This window comes from Mesoplodon densirostris, chromosome 7 (assembly GCF_025265405.1).
Source record: "Mesoplodon densirostris isolate mMesDen1 chromosome 7, mMesDen1 primary haplotype, whole genome shotgun sequence".
NCBI classification, from domain to species: Eukaryota; Metazoa; Chordata; class Mammalia; order Artiodactyla; family Ziphiidae; genus Mesoplodon; species Mesoplodon densirostris.
Window position 1 is genome coordinate 8,373,433 of NC_082667.1, and position 16,142 is coordinate 8,389,574.

The 16,142-nt window shown below is 58.9% G+C and overlaps 2 protein-coding genes across 2 annotated transcripts in view; both read right to left on the reverse strand.

Moving 5' to 3' along the window:
- Positions 1–11,807, reverse strand: SLC22A12 (solute carrier family 22 member 12). The gene is given in 17 exon segments (XM_060105132.1): positions 1–75; positions 1,286–1,356; positions 2,305–2,364; positions 2,499–2,565; positions 3,625–3,702; positions 4,521–4,677; positions 4,913–4,980; positions 4,983–5,023; positions 5,528–5,721; positions 6,497–6,612; positions 6,776–6,801; positions 6,804–6,898; positions 9,718–9,886; positions 9,962–10,113; positions 10,607–10,710; positions 11,414–11,471; positions 11,473–11,807. Coding segments are annotated over 17 exon segments (1,866 nt in total).
- Positions 11,808–11,996: 189 nt separating this feature from the next.
- Positions 11,997–16,142, reverse strand: part of SLC22A11 (solute carrier family 22 member 11) — a 40,337-nt gene continuing 36,191 nt past the window's right edge. The window contains 1 exon segment of the mRNA XM_060105133.1: positions 11,997–12,099. Coding sequence (XP_059961116.1) covers positions 11,997–12,099 — 103 coding nt within the window.

The following is a 16,142-nucleotide window of genomic DNA, read 5'->3' on the forward strand; positions in this document are numbered from 1 at the left end:
TTAAGCCTCTCCGTCGAAAGGAGCCGAGACTCTTGAGATGGGGGTTGTATACGAGGAGCCGCGCACCTGGGCGCCCTCGGGAGAGCAAGCAGAGTGTGGGTGGGTGTGCGTCTCCCAGGGGGCCACGGTGGACCGCCATGCCACTGGACACAGGACTCAGCCACGCTTCTGTCACTCAGGTCTCCTCTGCCTTCTGCTCGGTGGGTCTCGCCTCCCCCTCCTGGCTCTGCTTTCTCGTGCTCTAGGCTCACCGTCGCGCACTTCACCGCCCTATTCTGCTTCCTGAGCTCCCACCTCGGGCGGCTCTGCTGCCGGCCAGCTCATTCTTGCAGCATCTTCCAGTTTACAAGCCTGGTCTGTGTTTAGGCCTGGACACCACCGAGGGCCCTTGGGCTCAATTGCCCACAGGAGCCCCACCCAGGGCCGCCTCATCTCCCCCTCCCTCCTTCCCTCCATCCTGGGACGAAGCTTTTATCATGGGACCACCCTTCCCACCGTGGGTTGTGCCCCAGTGGCCCTTGAGAGTCCTCCCCCCGCCCCCAAGTCCTAACATGGGTAGGAGAGTGAGTCTTCCCTCAGCGGCCCCTGAGGGTGGATTTCCATGGACTTGGCCTCCCCTTTCCCTCCTGAACCAGCCACCAGGAGGGAGGGTTGGGCCCCGCTTGCCCCCTACTGCTGTTCAGTCTTGGAGATCAGCACCACCGAGGCCGGCTCTAACCCTCTGTGCGAGCCCGCGGGGGAGGCCTGGCGTGAAGCATCCTGTTGCTGTGCTGGTGATGGCCTTGCCCTGGCTCTTCTGCTGCCGCTCTCTCAGTCCAAGGAATGGAGACTTAGCTCAGGCTCTCCTGCCCCCATCACCACTGGCCAGAGAAAGCAAAGAGAGGCAGGCAGGATTTCCTCAGTATCAAGAAGGGAACATCCTTACTCCAGAAGTTCTAGAGTGGCCTTGATTAGTCTATCAGAGTAGGGGGCCAGAAAGAAGGAGCGTGCAGGAGCTGGAAGGATGGGCCCCAGTCTGGCTCCTCGCCGTGTGCCTGCGGGACTGGGTGTCTTCCTCTCTGTGTAAGGAAGCTAAGAGCCCTGCCACCCAAGGACTTGGTAGTAAGAGGAAAGATTCCTGAACTCTGCCGCTGACTCCGTGTACTTGTCTGTAAGAGATGGTCACCTTGCTCTTAGTTCCTTCATCCTGTGCATCTGATATTGAACTTAACACCTGGGCCAGACCTGGGCTCCTTGGTGTCTGGCTGGGCTGGCAGTGACCCCCAGGAGAGTCCAAACAGCATACGGGGGGGTGGCCGAAATTCCAGGCACGCTGCTCCTTGACAGCTGGTACTGGCAGGGATGTGTCAGGAGATTCTACCGGGGGAGGGGGATGGGAAAGGAAGGACGGAGTGTGGGGAAGAAGCTTGCAGTGAAGTCTGGCTGATGCCTTTGACCTTGAAGACCTGCACTGGCCATGAAAGCCCCCAGGGGAGGGAACACAAGCTCAGCCAGTGCGGGGACTCTTCTGGGAGAATGTCCTCCTCCTGGGGGTGGACATGGAGACTGTGTTGCTGACACTGTCCTCCCTCACACACCCTCCTGGGTGAGCTGCAGGCCTGGCTGGAGGCAGGAGAATGGCCAAAGTGGGTCCTGAGGCATTTTCCTGTGCCTGCTACCTGAGGCGTCTCCTGCCATGGGGGGCGGAGACTGTAGGGGTGGTGGTGGGTTCTTCCTTCCCAAACCTACTTCCCTTGGTTCTACCACTGCAGGGTGCCCAGCAGCTTCCGGGGCCAGGAGCAAACTGGGATGGGCATCAAAAGAGCGAGTGTGTCCCAAGTGAAGACCTGCCTTTCGGGTAGTAGCACCTAGCTGATTGCAGACCTGTGGCTGCTGCCGAAGGAGGCCCCTTCTCCCTTGGTAGGGTGCCCACTCCGCCACAGTGATGACACTCACTCCCTAGCTGCCCCAGAGGGGCAGGGCCCTGGACCTCCCAGCTTCTAGGTCCTGTTGAGTTAAGTGAGGAGTGACATGCTGGAATTAGGTAGGCCCTGGGTCCTGGAAGGCTGTGACCACCTGGAAGGACCAGGAACAAGGCCATTCTGAATTTGGGCAGAGGGAGAGCTCTGACCACTTGGTGAGCTGGAGGACATCTCTGGGGAGAGGAGGGGCCATCTTCCACCAGCCCTGGGGTCTGCCTTCTGGAGGCTTCTGGATACCCTAAGGCCCCAAGAATGCTAAGCAACAGTAAGTAAGGCAGCTGGAGCTCAGCTGGGCAGCAGGCAGACAAGACAGAAGGTCCACGGCAGGCTGGCAAAATCTCACCTTTGGGCATCTTTACAAACATGATCCCCACAGCCAGCCCCTTTGTCCTGGGGGTCTTCACTGAGGGGTGGCCACAGGCAGACAGCTAAAGGACACGACCCCCCAGAGGCCCAGGCAGATATGACCAAGCCAGGGAGTGATCCCGTCTCCTGGGGCCAGGGAGCTCCTTCCTGATTTCCCGTTGACCTTCTTACGTGTGTACACCTCACTGATGTGTGTGTGTATGTCGGTGTAGAGGCGTGCAGCCTTCTGCTGAGGTGCCTGGAAGCAGAGGCACAGGCACAGGTGGACCAGAGACCACCTGAGCACAGGTCTGGGGTGACTCAGTAGATAGGGCAGGGGGCAGGGACCCCACTAGGCAGGAAAGGCCTCCTGATGCACCCATGAGTGTGTTAGCTGGGGTAGGGGAGCTCAGGGGCCCACCCCTTTCCATCTGAGCCCTTGCACTGGGTTTCCCCATAAGTGATGCCAGTGAGGGGGGTTTAGATGGTTTTCAGAGGGAGGCCCTGCCCTCGAGAAGCATCGCTGGATGCCGAGACTTTGAGGCCTGAGGGCAGGCTGGGGGTGTTGGGGCCAGAGCTGACTCTGGGGGCCTTCGGACCTGGGCTTGACTCCTAATCTGCCCCTCCTAGTTGGGTGTCACAGGCACCCAGGCACAGTTTCTCTGAGCCTTAGATTTCCCGTATGTAAAATAGGGCAACATCTACCTCAAAGGGTTCAGGAAAAGATGAAACGAGACGATGCCTTGAGGTTCCAGCATGGTGCCTGGCCCACAGCAGAGGCTGGAAAAGACAGCCACTCGGCTGGCACTCAGGACAGGAAAGCTGGCCTGGGAAAGGGCCGTCCCAGCGAAGAAATCCCCAACCCCTGTGCCGGCAGACCCTGGGGGCTCATCACTGGAGTTGGCACAGTCCTTTATTCCCTCTCTCATCTCCCTCGCACCAATGGCCCTCTGCTCTGTGTGGGAGCTGGGGACACGGGAAGGCAGACTACCCCAACCCTCTGGGGACTCACAGGCTGGAGGGGTGGGGGACAGGCGTGTGGCCGCAGCCATGGTAAGAATTTCACTGGAGACTTGGGTTGGGCGCTGGGTCCCAGAACAAGGCCATTGCCCTGGGTGTGGGAGGCTGAGGTGGGGGATTTGTCAGGTAGGGAAGGTGGCAGAAGTGTTCCAGGCAGAAGACCTGGCCGCGTGGCTGGAGTAGCGAGGGGGATGGGGAGGGCCGGAGCCGTCTCTCTGGTGAAGCTGAGGGGCTGAGGCGCTTGTGAGGAGCCCTCAGGGTGGGGTGAGAAGCTGGGGAGATTTTGAGCACAGCTGACGTCAGCTTCCGAGCTCAGGGCCTGAGCGGCCAGGAAGCACTGGGTCGGGTCCGGCCCCTGCTCTTCTCTGTCGGCAGCCTTGAGAGAGGGTCGGGTGACGGTGAACCGGGCAGCGGCCTGCCAAGCACACCTTCCTGTGCCCCTTCTGTGTTTAAGGCGGCTCCTTAGATAGTGAGAGGCTGGGCTCGGCTGGAGGGGCAGCCCCCCGGCCCTCCGGAAACCCAGGCCTTTGCTCTCCTTCCTCAGAGAAGAGCCTCCTCCTCCCATCCCATCGCAGGCTTCCCAGGAGGCCTAAAATCATGTGGATTTCAGAACAGGAATCCCCTGGGTGCTGTATGTTGCCTTCTTTACTGCCCTGTTCAGGAAAGGCACGGAGGGGTTATGTCTCGTGGGTGCAAGTCACGCCTGACCCCTGACATGTGTCCGTCCTGAAGACTTAGGAGATACTGCTGCCCTGCTCTCAGGGCCCAGGACTGAGCTCCCTGAGCTCATCGTGGGGGATGGGTGTGCAGTGACAGCCTTGATAGATGTCTAGGGGCTTTAGTAGTAGAGTCTGGGGCCTGGGAGGACCTGCCGCACAGCCGTCACACCCTCAGCTCTCCCCCTCACACAGTCCTACACTCTCCCTTCCCCTTGATCTGTCTCGAGGTGGAGCTGGGGGTAGCTAGGGTATTTAGGTCTCAAATGGGGGAATGAACGGTAGGGGACAAAGTCCATACTGTCAGCCGGGAGACCCAGCCCTTGGTCTCCACTCTCCCAAAGATGTGCTGTGTGACTCTGGGCCAGTCCTATCCCTCTCTGGGCCTCTGCTTCTCCCTCTGTCCAGCAGTAGGGGTGGGTGCCAGGCCTGCCCTCTTCTGCGGTTCTCCGGAGGGTGGAGGGGATGGCCCACTCACCGGCTCCAGCAGCAGTGCAGCCAGGCCGCTCAGCACTGGCACCGCCCCGTACACCAGCAGGGGTAGGGAGGCACCGTGTACACCCAGCAGCCGGACCAGAGGCCCCAGGATGGCTCCCCCTCGGGCTGCCATCTGGCCCAGGCCCACTGCGGTCATCCTGCCCACACAGATGCACCTGTGAGGGGCCGTACTGCCTGCCTGTGGCTTTGGCCTCTCACTCTGGCCCGGCCCTACTCAGCCCAGAGAGGCGCAGTGGGTCAGGCTGGGTTGGGATGCACCTGGGCAGCCCTGAGACCACATGAAAGAGAGATTCAAGGCACGAACATCCGGTCTGGGGGAGGCCACCCCCACGGCACCCTTCCAGCCCAGATGTCCCCCACCGTGGGCCTCACCTGAGCACAGTGGGGAAGATCTCGCCAGTGTAGATGGTGATGCAGGTGAAGGCGGCCCCGCCCCCGCCCCGAGCCCCAGTATGGCCAGGGCTGAACACAGGGCCCCCACCTCTGTGGATAGAGATGGGGTTAGCGGGGCTGCTGGAGGAGGCCCCGGGGTCTCTCCATGACCTTCCAAGTGTCTGCTAGTCACCTCCACCTGGGTGTCCCCAAAGTCCACACATGCACTGTGTCCTAAGTGATCTCATGGCCACATTCCCTGCCCCCCAAGTCCGCTTCTCACCCAGACACCCAGAGCCAGACCCTGGGAGTCCTCCTCGACCCCCTCCATTTCTCTGCCTTCCCACATCCCTGCAATCCATCACTGAGTTCTCATTCTGTCTCCACAGTTTTTCACGATGCTGCCCCCTCCATCCAATCCTGCACCCGCTGCCCGGTGCGGGCCACCACCATCTCTCCCAGACGCCCCGGCAGCCTCCTTCCTAACTGGGCCCTGCTCTAGTCCAATGCCCTCTTGACGAGGGGGACAAGGGTTCCCACAAGGGTTTGTGGCTTAAGCCCTCCCCGGTAGGGAGCCTCTGGCCACAGCCATGTGCACCCAGCCTGCCTGCTCACGGTGGGGCACCAGCATGTCAGCCAGGATTCAGAACCCCACCAGCACCTGAGATGCCGCCTGTGTGGGCTGGTGACCCAGGCGGCTCAGCAACAGCAGGGTGCCAACAACCCCGATGAGGACGTGGAGCAGGAAGATGTTGCTGCCTAGGGCCTGCAGGTCCAGGGCCAGGTCGCGGGTGAAACCAAAGGCAAACCTGGGGGGTGAGGGCAGGCAGGTGAAGGCAACCTGGGGATTGGGCTGCTGGTTTGTTCTCAGACCTGTTTCCACCCTCCTGCTGGCTCTGTACGGTGGGTGGGGGTGGGGTCTCTGTAGACTACATTTCCCAGGTTCCTTTGCCAATGCCACGCCTCATGAGGTTTGGCCAATGGGAGGCACTGGTGAGAGGCTGGAGGCGGGACCAGGAGAGAAGCTAGGGTATTGCTCCTTCCCCAGCTCTGGGTGCCAGGTCGGGCAGTGGCTGTGTCCCCTCCATAGCTCCAGCTTCCACTGAGCAGCCCCTTTCTCTGTGGCTTCAGTGGTGTCAGTCTTTGCCAGGTGACCCTGGCTCCTGGGCTCTGATAGTACCTCTCCCTCCTCTCTTGTCCTTCCAAACTAGGGTGGATGTTCCTTTCTGCCACTGAATTCTTTGATTGCCTCCTCTGCCTAGGGGCGCTGCAGCTCTCCCAGCACCTTTGTTATGAATCTTCCTTATTAGTCTCTTCTATTGACTCTCTCCCCGACCTGAGCCCACCTGAGCCGGGCTGTTTCCTGTCGGGAGCCTGACTGATAGAAGTGGGTACCAGTGCTGCAGGCCTGGTCCTGGAGGCCCTCTCAGGCCAGTGGGGCCAACAGAAGAGGCAGCAGAGGCTCCCTGGCTGGATGCCAGCCAGAGCCCTGATTCCAGGTTCCCTGGCTGCTGGCGGCCCGAGGGCTGGCCAGAGGCAGAGGCTGGGGCTGGGTCAGGTGGGGGGGCCCGAAGGGGCATCCACCAGCACAGGGTGGAGGCACAGGTCCGGAGGCCCAGTCCAGGCGTGCGGAGCAGGGTGCCTAGGCTGGCAGGAGCCTGGACCACACTCAGCTCCTGCTGCATGGCTGAGAGCAAGACCTGGAGCTGGTGGGGGCGGGGCGCGGGCACCAGCCTGGCCCTCCTCCCTAAAACCCTCAGCCTGGGGGCCCAGGGCTCTCCTTCGGTCTCCCAGGGGCCCTGTGCAGGGACAGGGAGAGGGTCTGAGGGTCAAGTACTGGGGGAAGGCCCAGCCCCGCCTCACCTCGATGGTCAGTGCATCCCCCACTGCCCTCTCCCGTTGACGGCAGCTGCCCTCTGTAGCTCCTGCAGGCCCCTCTCCAGCGTGCCCGTAACGAGGAGCCATCGTGCTGAGCCTGCCGGCCACCTGGGGCGGGGGAGAGGGAGGGAAGTGGGAGGCGGACACTGCCTGTGGTCCCCAGGGCCTGGCCTGCATGAGCCTCACTGCCCCTCTGTCCCCTTCTGCCCAGAGGAGTGGCCTCACTGGCAGCTGAGGCTCAGGGTGGCTGAGGTCGGGGGAAGGCAGCACAGGGCTCCGGGGCTGTGGAAGCCGGGCCCTCTGGCACCCTCCTTCCCCTGCAGGCCACCCTGTCTCCCTCCTCCCTCCTCCCTCTCTTGGGCTGGGGTTGGGGGCCCCTGTTCTTCCTTCCTGCCTCCTTCCCAACCCCCTGGCCCTTTCCCGGCCTCGCCCGGGAACCAGGGCTGGTGGGCCTGCGTGCAGTAAGGACGCCCCCATGGCTCGGGGACCGCAGGCCTGCAAGCCCACCAGGGTCCCCCACTGTCCAGCCCTCCCCGATGTCACACGGCCCTCCTGTTTATCCCCATGGCCACACCTTCCTGCCTGAGCTGGCCCCTCCCCAGGTGCCCCTCCCTGCAAACAGGTCCACACCCGCCAGGGGAGGGGCTCAAGCCTGCAGCAGGGTCTTTGGTCCTGACATCACCAGCCCTGTCCACCTGCACCCATCTGTCACCAATGCCCCTCACCTCCAGCGCCCCTCGCAGGCGACCGGCCCACTGCCCTTGCCTCACTTTTGGCCCTTTCGCCCATGCCCGGTGACAGTCGCCACCTCCTGAGTGCCAGTCAGCCTCAGGCATCCCAGTGCCCCCTCCCCATGGCAGGGCCCAGCCCCTAACACTAACTTGTTTCCCACCCCCTCAACATCAAGCCCAGACCCCCTGCACCATCCAGGCCTCGGAGCCCCCTCCATGCCCACCACCGCGCACAGGCTCCTGCCTCCAGACTCAGGTCCCCCAGTCAGACACGTTGCTCCCCCCGCCCCACCCCCAGCAGCAGCCAGGGCGGGGCCGCCTGCTCCACAGCCACGGGGTCCCTGAGGTCCTTGGGGGTTTGCAGAGCAGGGGAGAGAGGGGGACTCAAGCGCACATTAGAGGTAGAGTTGGCAAGACCCTGTGACCTGCTGGACTTGGGGCGCGGCAACCGTGAGGGAGAGGGAGATGTCAGGGCGACTCTGACTCCAGTACCTGTGGGTGGGGGCCTGCCATCAACGTCGGGGAGGCCCTGGGGAGGAGCAGGGGTAAGGAGCTGCTACGTTTGAGATGCCGAGACTCTGATAATGGGGACATCACGCAGGTGGCTGGAGGCCGGGGAGCGGCAGGACAGGGGAGGGGGTCGGGGGCCTGCAGTGTTTGGAGCGAGAACAGGTGAGGTCCCCGGAGAGAGAGCATCGATGCCCTTTTGTGCGGGGGCCGAGGGAGGGGAGGAGAGCGAGGGCGGCAGGGTCACTGGAGTGGGTTTGTGTGTGCAGACGCTTCTCACGAAGAGAAATTGGGTTGGAAGAGAGGCAGAGGAGCTGGCGGGAGCTGAGGGGCCGGGGGGCCCCATCCTCAGATGGGTCCACATCCCCCACTGACGTATCAAACCCTAAGCGTGGTTTGTGACGCTGTGATGTAGGGGATTTCCTGCGAGCTCCACGGGGGCAGTGACCCTGTCCGTCCTGCTCATCGCTGTCACCCCGGCACCAGCCAGTCCCCCACCCATGGTGGTGCTCAGTGGCAATTTGTTGAAGTGGTGAAGTAGTGGAGTAGTGAATACATGTGGGCACATAGCACCTGTGTGGGCCCGTCTGCCAAGGAAAGTGGGGCTCAGCCCCGCAAGTCAGCATTAGCATCGGAGAGCCAGGAGGGGTGCCCTGGAATCTGCATCGCCGACATTTGCCCTTCACCCTCTTGTTATGGGGGTCAGTCTGCCATTCCAGAAGGCCACCTGTCAGGTACGAGTGCCCCCTCTCAGAGCCACTTGAGATGTGATTGCCTCCTGCTCTGGAGAGTGACTGCAAATTAGTTGCTAAAGGCTCCATATTAAGAACTTTTCTGCTCCAAGCTGTTGGTCTGGGAGAGATTTGTGGAGCCAGCCTTCCTCGCAGTGTGGGTGCAGGTGCCCTGTCCTCCACTGGGCCTCTGCTGTGCTCCTTTCTGTGGTGGCTGCAATGGCCAAGCAACTACCAGGTGCTGGGCCTATATGTATGTGATGAGCGAGGCTCAGCCCTACCCTGAAGGGCCATCCATCCATCCATCCATCCACCCATCCATTCACTCATCTATCTGTTTGCCTGTCTGTCTATCTATATATCTATCTCTCCATCCACCCAACAAATATTTACTGTGCACCTACTATGTGCCAGCAGCTTGGTAAGGGCCATGCCTGATTTATTTCAGGGCAGTGCAGACATTCCCTAACCTCCCATACGTGTCAGCCCTGTGTGGAGGAACCAGGGACCCTTCTGACAATTGGGCTGTGGTCCTTGTCCTCTAGCAATAATGTCAGTATGTAAGGCTGACTGTGGCTGTGTTTTGGGAGTGGTGCTTGTGTGTGTGTGTGTGTGTGTGTGTGTGTGTTTGTGTTGGATCTTTGCATCCCATCCCCCCATCTGGCCTAGTGCTGCCATGCCTGGCATGAAGGAGGGGCTCAGAAAACGTGCCTGGAGGCACACTTGCCAAGGCAGGCAATGACAGGAGAGGGGAAAAGGCCGAGAGGTGATGGGAAGGAAGGCGGAGGGAGTGGAGACACGTGGGAGGAGCAGGGGAAGAAGCCCTGGGTTGGGTGGGTGAGCTGTGGCTGTACCAGGCTCCCGTGGCTCCCCTCCGGCCTCCTGCACCCCAGCCCTCTGCGCCCCGGGTGGAGGGTGGGCAGTATCTCCTCCGAGGAGGGGGAGGGGCAGCACCCGCCAGGAGCACACAAAGCAGAGGAAGAAGGGGGCAGAGACCGCCAGCCACAGCAGCGCCCAGTCACGCACGCCGTAGGCCACTGCGGCCATCAGGACCTGGCCGAAGTGGAAGCCCGGGGCTTTCAAAGTCATTGCCAAGGCATGGGCTTGTGCCGATGTCCACTCCGTCACTGCAAGGAGACCAAGTGGGCCAGCCTGGGAGCCTGCACGAGCCTCCCCTGCACGGCCCGGGTCGGGGGACCTACGGAGAGTGCCGGTGTTCATCATGACGCCCGCCACGGCGAAGGCCACCAGGAAGCGGAAGAGGCAGTACACGGGGAAGGTGGGGGGAAGGCGGCTGCCATGCCCCACATGGCCTGGAAAGTAGCTCCAGGTCAGCACCAGCCTGAGTCCAAACCTGTGGCACATGCACAGGGAGGGCAGCCGGGTCCGTGGTGTGTCCACCCTATGCTCGCCTGCTGAGCATGGCGGTGCTAAAGTGCCTCTCAGGGTCAGACCCACATTCTGCATCCATGGAAGGAGGGTTCGTGGGCAGCGCCCCCGCGGCCCAGGCAGGAGTGGAGGTACTGGGTAGGGGGTGAGCTCCCTGTCAGCAGGGGCAGCCAAGCTGCGGAAGGCAGGCACGTTGCTGAGCAGGTTTTAGCAGTGAACGTTTGATGAGCTCAATGACCCTTCACAGCCTCAGAGGAGGGTCAGTGAAACTGAGGCCCAGAGAGGGGCTGAGCCTTGCTCAGCGGCACAGCTGGAGGGTGTCAGAGCGAGACCCGGGAGCAGGTATTCCCACTGCAAGCGGAGTTTTCTCCCTGGACCGGCTGCAAGAGGCCAGTTCAGGGCTAGTCAGGGCCAGGAGTCTGGGAGCATAGGGCCAGTGAGGGGAAAGGGGGCCTTACCTGTCAGAGGCTTGGCGGCACACAGCAGCTCCCACCAGGATCCCGGCCAGGTAGATGGACTGGGCCGTGGTCTTCCGGGCCTCGGAGTCACACATCAGGTCCCCCTGGTGGGAGAGGAGGAGGATCTGAGCTCCGGAGGCTGGATAGCCCAGGTGGGAGGGGCAGGAGGGGCGGAGGAGCCAGATGGGAAGGCCCAGGGAACTGGGGCCGGGTGGCCGGCCTGGTGACCTCTGGGGTTGTCACCCCTTGCTTAAGCCCCTCCATGGCTCCCTATTGCCCACAGGTCCAGGATCAAGCCCTCTCTGGCCTCATCTGCCTCCTTTGCTTTGGCCCCTCCGCAACAGCCACCCCACGCTGGCACCTCCTCCCCGCTTTCCCGAGGCCACTTCCCTCCCGTTCCACAGAGAGGCCCTTCCCGCTTGCTGGGATGGGCCGCCTCTCCCGCTCTCCCACATTTGCTGGATGCTGCCTCTGGGAACCCAGTGACTCTCCCCTGGGTCCCCTGAGACTCCTGGGTGGAGAGAGGTGCCCGAGTTGCAGCAGCAGGGCCGCCTGGGTATCAGACCTGCTCTAGTACCACCTGCTCTTCCACAGCCTGGGGACAGTGTCCGTCTGCAGGCTCATTCCTGCCACCAACCCCTGTAGGGCAATGTGGCCAAGGAGGAGCCAGAAGCCACCTGTGAGGTGGAGGCCGGGGTGGCGGGTCGCTCCCGGGACTGGGCCATTTTTGAGTCCAGCCAACTGTGATCTGTGACTTTGGCCTCTAAGGTGCTAGGACCTGGGGAGGGTCTTGCGGGAGGCCCTCACCTTGGCCACGATGGTGGAGGTGCTGCGGTCATAGACCCAGCCATCCACGCGTGGCTCTGGCAGCCTCACTCCAGTTGGTGGCCGTGGCTTTGGGGTCCAGGAGCTGCCACTGTGGTTGGCGGAAGTGGAGACACCGGTGGGGCTCGTGGTTGGGGCCCGGTGGGATGGAGATGGCCAGGAGGGCCTCAGGGTCCAGGACCCCGGGGACACTGGCCTGGGTAGTGCTGTTGTCCAGGAGGGGCGCCCAGCCACAGTGGCTGGGCATGGCGGCCGAGGAATTCTCCAGCATATTCTGAGTGGTGAACCACATGACGGGGACCACAAGGGCCACCATCTGGAGAACCTGGAACCTGCCCAGGCTGCCCACTCAGTCTGGGAGTTCGGAAAAGGCCATGGAGCCTGCCCAGGGGGCCAGTGGAGGTGCCCACTTCACAGAGGCCGGCCCAGGGCAGAGGGGCTGACGTGAGGGGCCTGCCATCCCCGTGGCATCTCCTGCTCCGCCAGCCAGGCCACCTGGGGCATGGCAGTGGCGCCCGCTTCGCAGACTTGGCCCGCGGGTATCTGAGCGCCTGCTCAGCCGCCGTCACTCAGGGTGGCTCCGACGGGGACCTGAGTCTGTGAGGTGTGACCCTGAAGCCACCGGCATCTCCCCAGAGTCGCAGCTGCCCCTGGATCTCTGGGAGAAGCTGAATTTGGGAAGTGGAGAAAGAGGAGGCTGAAGTCACCCAGGCTGGAGTTACTGTGTCCAGGTGACACTATGGAAGAGGGGTTAGTAATCATTTCCTTGGTCAGTTTAACCCGGCTCTGAGGGAGGCGCAAATTCAAAGGCACGGCAGCTCCTGCCCCATGTGGGCTGGGAGGCCTTGGCTCTGCCCTGGTTGCTGTGAGGCTGCCGCCGCCCCCAGCATCCCTGCTGCCCCTTGGCCTGGCTCTGCCGGTGCTGAGGGCTGACCCAGGAGAAGCACTGCCCGGGGTCCTCTTAATCTGGGGGCTGGTATGACATCGTGCACCGTGAGGACTTCTGTGTGTGTGTAGGCTGAGTCACCGGCAAGCATCCAAACCCCACGCATCCCAGCCAGTGTGGCCCAGCCCTCCACCCACGTCCCCTCACTTGTACGTGTCCACTGTCATGGATGCTGCCCCCTCTTTGCGGTCACCCCCTCCTGAGCCCTTCATGGGGCTTTTTAGTGTCACCAGACACCCCGTGGGTTCCTCAAGTTCAGTGTTTCCCCAAGGTCTCTGCCCCCTCCCCAAATCCACTCCCAAATTCCGTGTCTTGTTTCATGCTTCCTGTTACTCACTTCCCAACCCCTCCAGTGGCCAAGCCCTACTAACTTCTCCTCCCCCACCTCTCTGTCTCCACAGCTGTCCCCTCCCTGGTCTCCCTGCCTCTGTTCCTGTCCCTGCAACCCATCTCCCACACTGCAAAACCCTCCTGTCAAATCCTGCTTAAAAGCCAGGGGGCATCCCCTCAGCAGCAGCTAGCCAATGTGTCCCATGGCCAGGGCGGGGGTGGGGAAGCAATGCATGCTGGAGGGGAGGTCAAGAAAGATTGGACCTGAGCCAAGAGACCCCCCCCCACCGTGGTTGCAATAGTTAATTCTCCAGGCTAAAGGGCCAGAGGCCACAGAAGGGCAAAAAATGTGTGTGCATGTATACATGAGTGCATGGATGTGTGTGCCCATGTGTGTACATGAATGCACAGATGTGTGTGCACAGGCATGTGCATGAGTGCATGGATGTGTGTACACACGTGGTGCATGAATGTGTGTGCATGAGTGTATAGATGTATGTGCACATATATGTACATGAGTGTGTTCAAGTGTGTGTGTGACGTGTGGCAGGTAGAGAGTGGGCAATGGAGTAGTGATGGTGACCCAGCCATTTGTTCTCATGTGCTTTGGAGCATGAGGCCCGTCTATTTTAGGACTATCTCCCCTCCCGCTGCTTCCTTTTGTCTTGCCCACTCTTCCCTCGGCCCATTCATGTAGCTCACAGGTACAACCTCCTCGCCTCCCTGGCCTCTGTACCCCAGCTCACCTACTGCTTCCCACATGCACCCTGTGCTGGCTCAGTGGGCTCCTGCCCTTACTCAGACAGTGCCCCTAGCCTAGAATGCTATCTCCAGGCTCACCCTTGGGCCACATCCTCCATGTACTACAAGAGCCTCCTCCTCCAGGGAGCTCTCCTTGATTATTCCTGCCTCCCCGTGGAGCTCAGAGTGGGCAGTGGAGCCCCTCTCTTCACACTGTCCTGCACCCTTCTGTTATTGTCCAGCTGGCCTCAATTCCATCCAGTTCATGTTGGCAGGGACCTTCTTAAGAGCATCTTTGGAACCCAGGTTTGGACAGCAAACAAAGGTTCCATGAAGATGTGCTTCAGCTGTTTTTAAAAACAACTTCTTTTTTTCCCCTGATAATAAAATTAATGTATACACCTTCCAAAAAATTCAAAACATATTGAAAGGTAAAAAGAAAACAAAGGTCTCTCCTAAACTCACCAACCAGTGATCACCACTGGTAACAATTTGGTGTGAATACTTCCAGACTCTATTTTAGTCATTGTATGTTCTGCTTCATAAGCCTGGAATGCAAACTAAGCTTAACATCTCCTTTTGTAAAGTCCAAATGAAAAGCCTCTGCCTTTTACCTAGTGATTCTAGCCTATTCACATTTATTGTGGTTGTGGTCATGTTTGGCCTTTTGATGCTTTTTCTTCTTTACCATATTTTCCCTTTAAATCTTTTCCTTGTTCCTATTTTCTGTGGAATCCATTGCCTTTTCTTGTTCTATTTTTCTTCTGTCGTGGTTTGGCAGTGACACATTTTATTTCTGTTAGCCTTATATTTGAACACACAAACTAGGAGCTCTTTTATACCGTCTCCTTTCTTCAAACCTCCCACCTACTCTTCTGTTCTCTCAATAAATGTCTTTTCTCCTTATTTCACTAAGAGAATAGAAGCCATCAGAAACCAACAGTCTGAGTCTCTCACCGAAGCCAACAGGCCTCGGTGCCCCAACATTCTGCCTTCCATCCTGCCACTGTAAATGCCCTACACGTCCCCTCTCATCGTGGCCAGCTCCTCCCTGTGTGCCCTGCAGCCCACCTCTCCACCTTTTCAAGTCTCCCCTTCCTCCTTGGCACCTGACTTTCCCTCCCTACTGGACAATTCCCATCAATGTACAAACATGCTGCTTTTTTCTCCAATCCTCAAAAAAGCTCTTCTCACTTTCAACCTTGCATCTCTCTTCAGCTGCCACCCTCTTTTTCTGCTTCTATGTACTGTACAGTTCCATAAAAGGCTTGTCGACACCCATCTCCAATCTCTCTTCCCATTCTTTTTTTTTTTTTTTTGCAGTACGTGGGCCTCTCACTGTTGTGGCCTCTCCCATTGCAGAGCACAGGTTCCGGACGCACAGGCTCAGCGGCCATGGCTCACGGGCCCAGCCGCTCTGCGGCATGTGGGATCTTCCTGGACTGGGGCACGAACCCATGTCCCCTGCATTGGCAGGCAGACTCTCAACCACTGCGCCACCAGGGAAGCCCCCCATTCTTTTTTGGATTCATCTTCATCAAGTTTTTGCCCTGTCACCCTATGATCACCAGTTATGTCCCTGCAGCGAGTTCAGTGCCACTTTCCATTTTTATCTTACTTGAGCCATCACAGCCTCTGAGATTTCTCCTTTCATAAGACCCTTTTTCCCTGGGCCCCAGGGCTCACCTGGCTCTCCTCCCCCTCCCCCGCTTCTCAATCTCTTTGACTGATTCCTCCTCTTCTCCCCACACTCTTACCCTTGGGGTCACAGGGCTCAGTCCTTGGTCTTCTTCTCAGTCTCTCTCCTTTATCTTTGGGACAATTCACCTCTTCAAGGACCTCCTCTTGGAATGCTAGACTTTAATCCAACCCCCTAAGCGTAGGGGCCTGTTGAAATACACAAGGCCCCAGATGGAGCCGCTCCTGCTGGGGGTGCCATGGCAACAAAGGAAAACGTTGATAACATTCATGTCCCTGTAAATGCTCCGCTTGACCAGAAATGCAGTGTATGCAGGCAGCTGGTCCCCAGACGACAAGCCAACCCTGGGCTTTATACTTATTGCCTTGTTGCTTCTCATTCCAAACAGGGTTCACTATGTGGTCCCAGCCAATCTGATATTTTCTACTTTTGTCATCCTGTTCTTTATTCTTTATTTTATAAAGCTTCCTGCCTTCCCCCTCCCTCATTTTGCAGTTCTCTGAATGGAGATGGTCCAGGTCATGAAGTGTTGTGAGGTTTTTTTTTGAAATTTTTATCTAATTCACCATTAAAAAAAATTTTATTGTAGTATAGTTGATTTATAGTTTATTGTTGTGTTAGTTTCAGGTGTACAGCATAGTGATTCAGTTATACAGATACATATACTCATTCTTTTTCAGATTCCTTTTCCCTTATAGGTTATTACAGAATATAGAGTAGAGTTCCCTGTGCTATACAATAGGTCCTTGCTGGTTATCTATTTTATATATAGTAGTGTGTGTATGTTAATCCCAAGCTCCTAATTTATCCCTACCCCTTCCCACCACGTTTCCCCTTTGGTCACCACAATTTTGTTTTCGAAATCTGTAAGTCTTTCCTGTTTTGTAAAAAAGTTCATTTGTATAATTAAAAAAAAATTAGATTCCACGTATGAGTGATATCATATATTTTCTTTCTCTGTCTGACTTACTTCACTTAATATGATAATCTCTAGG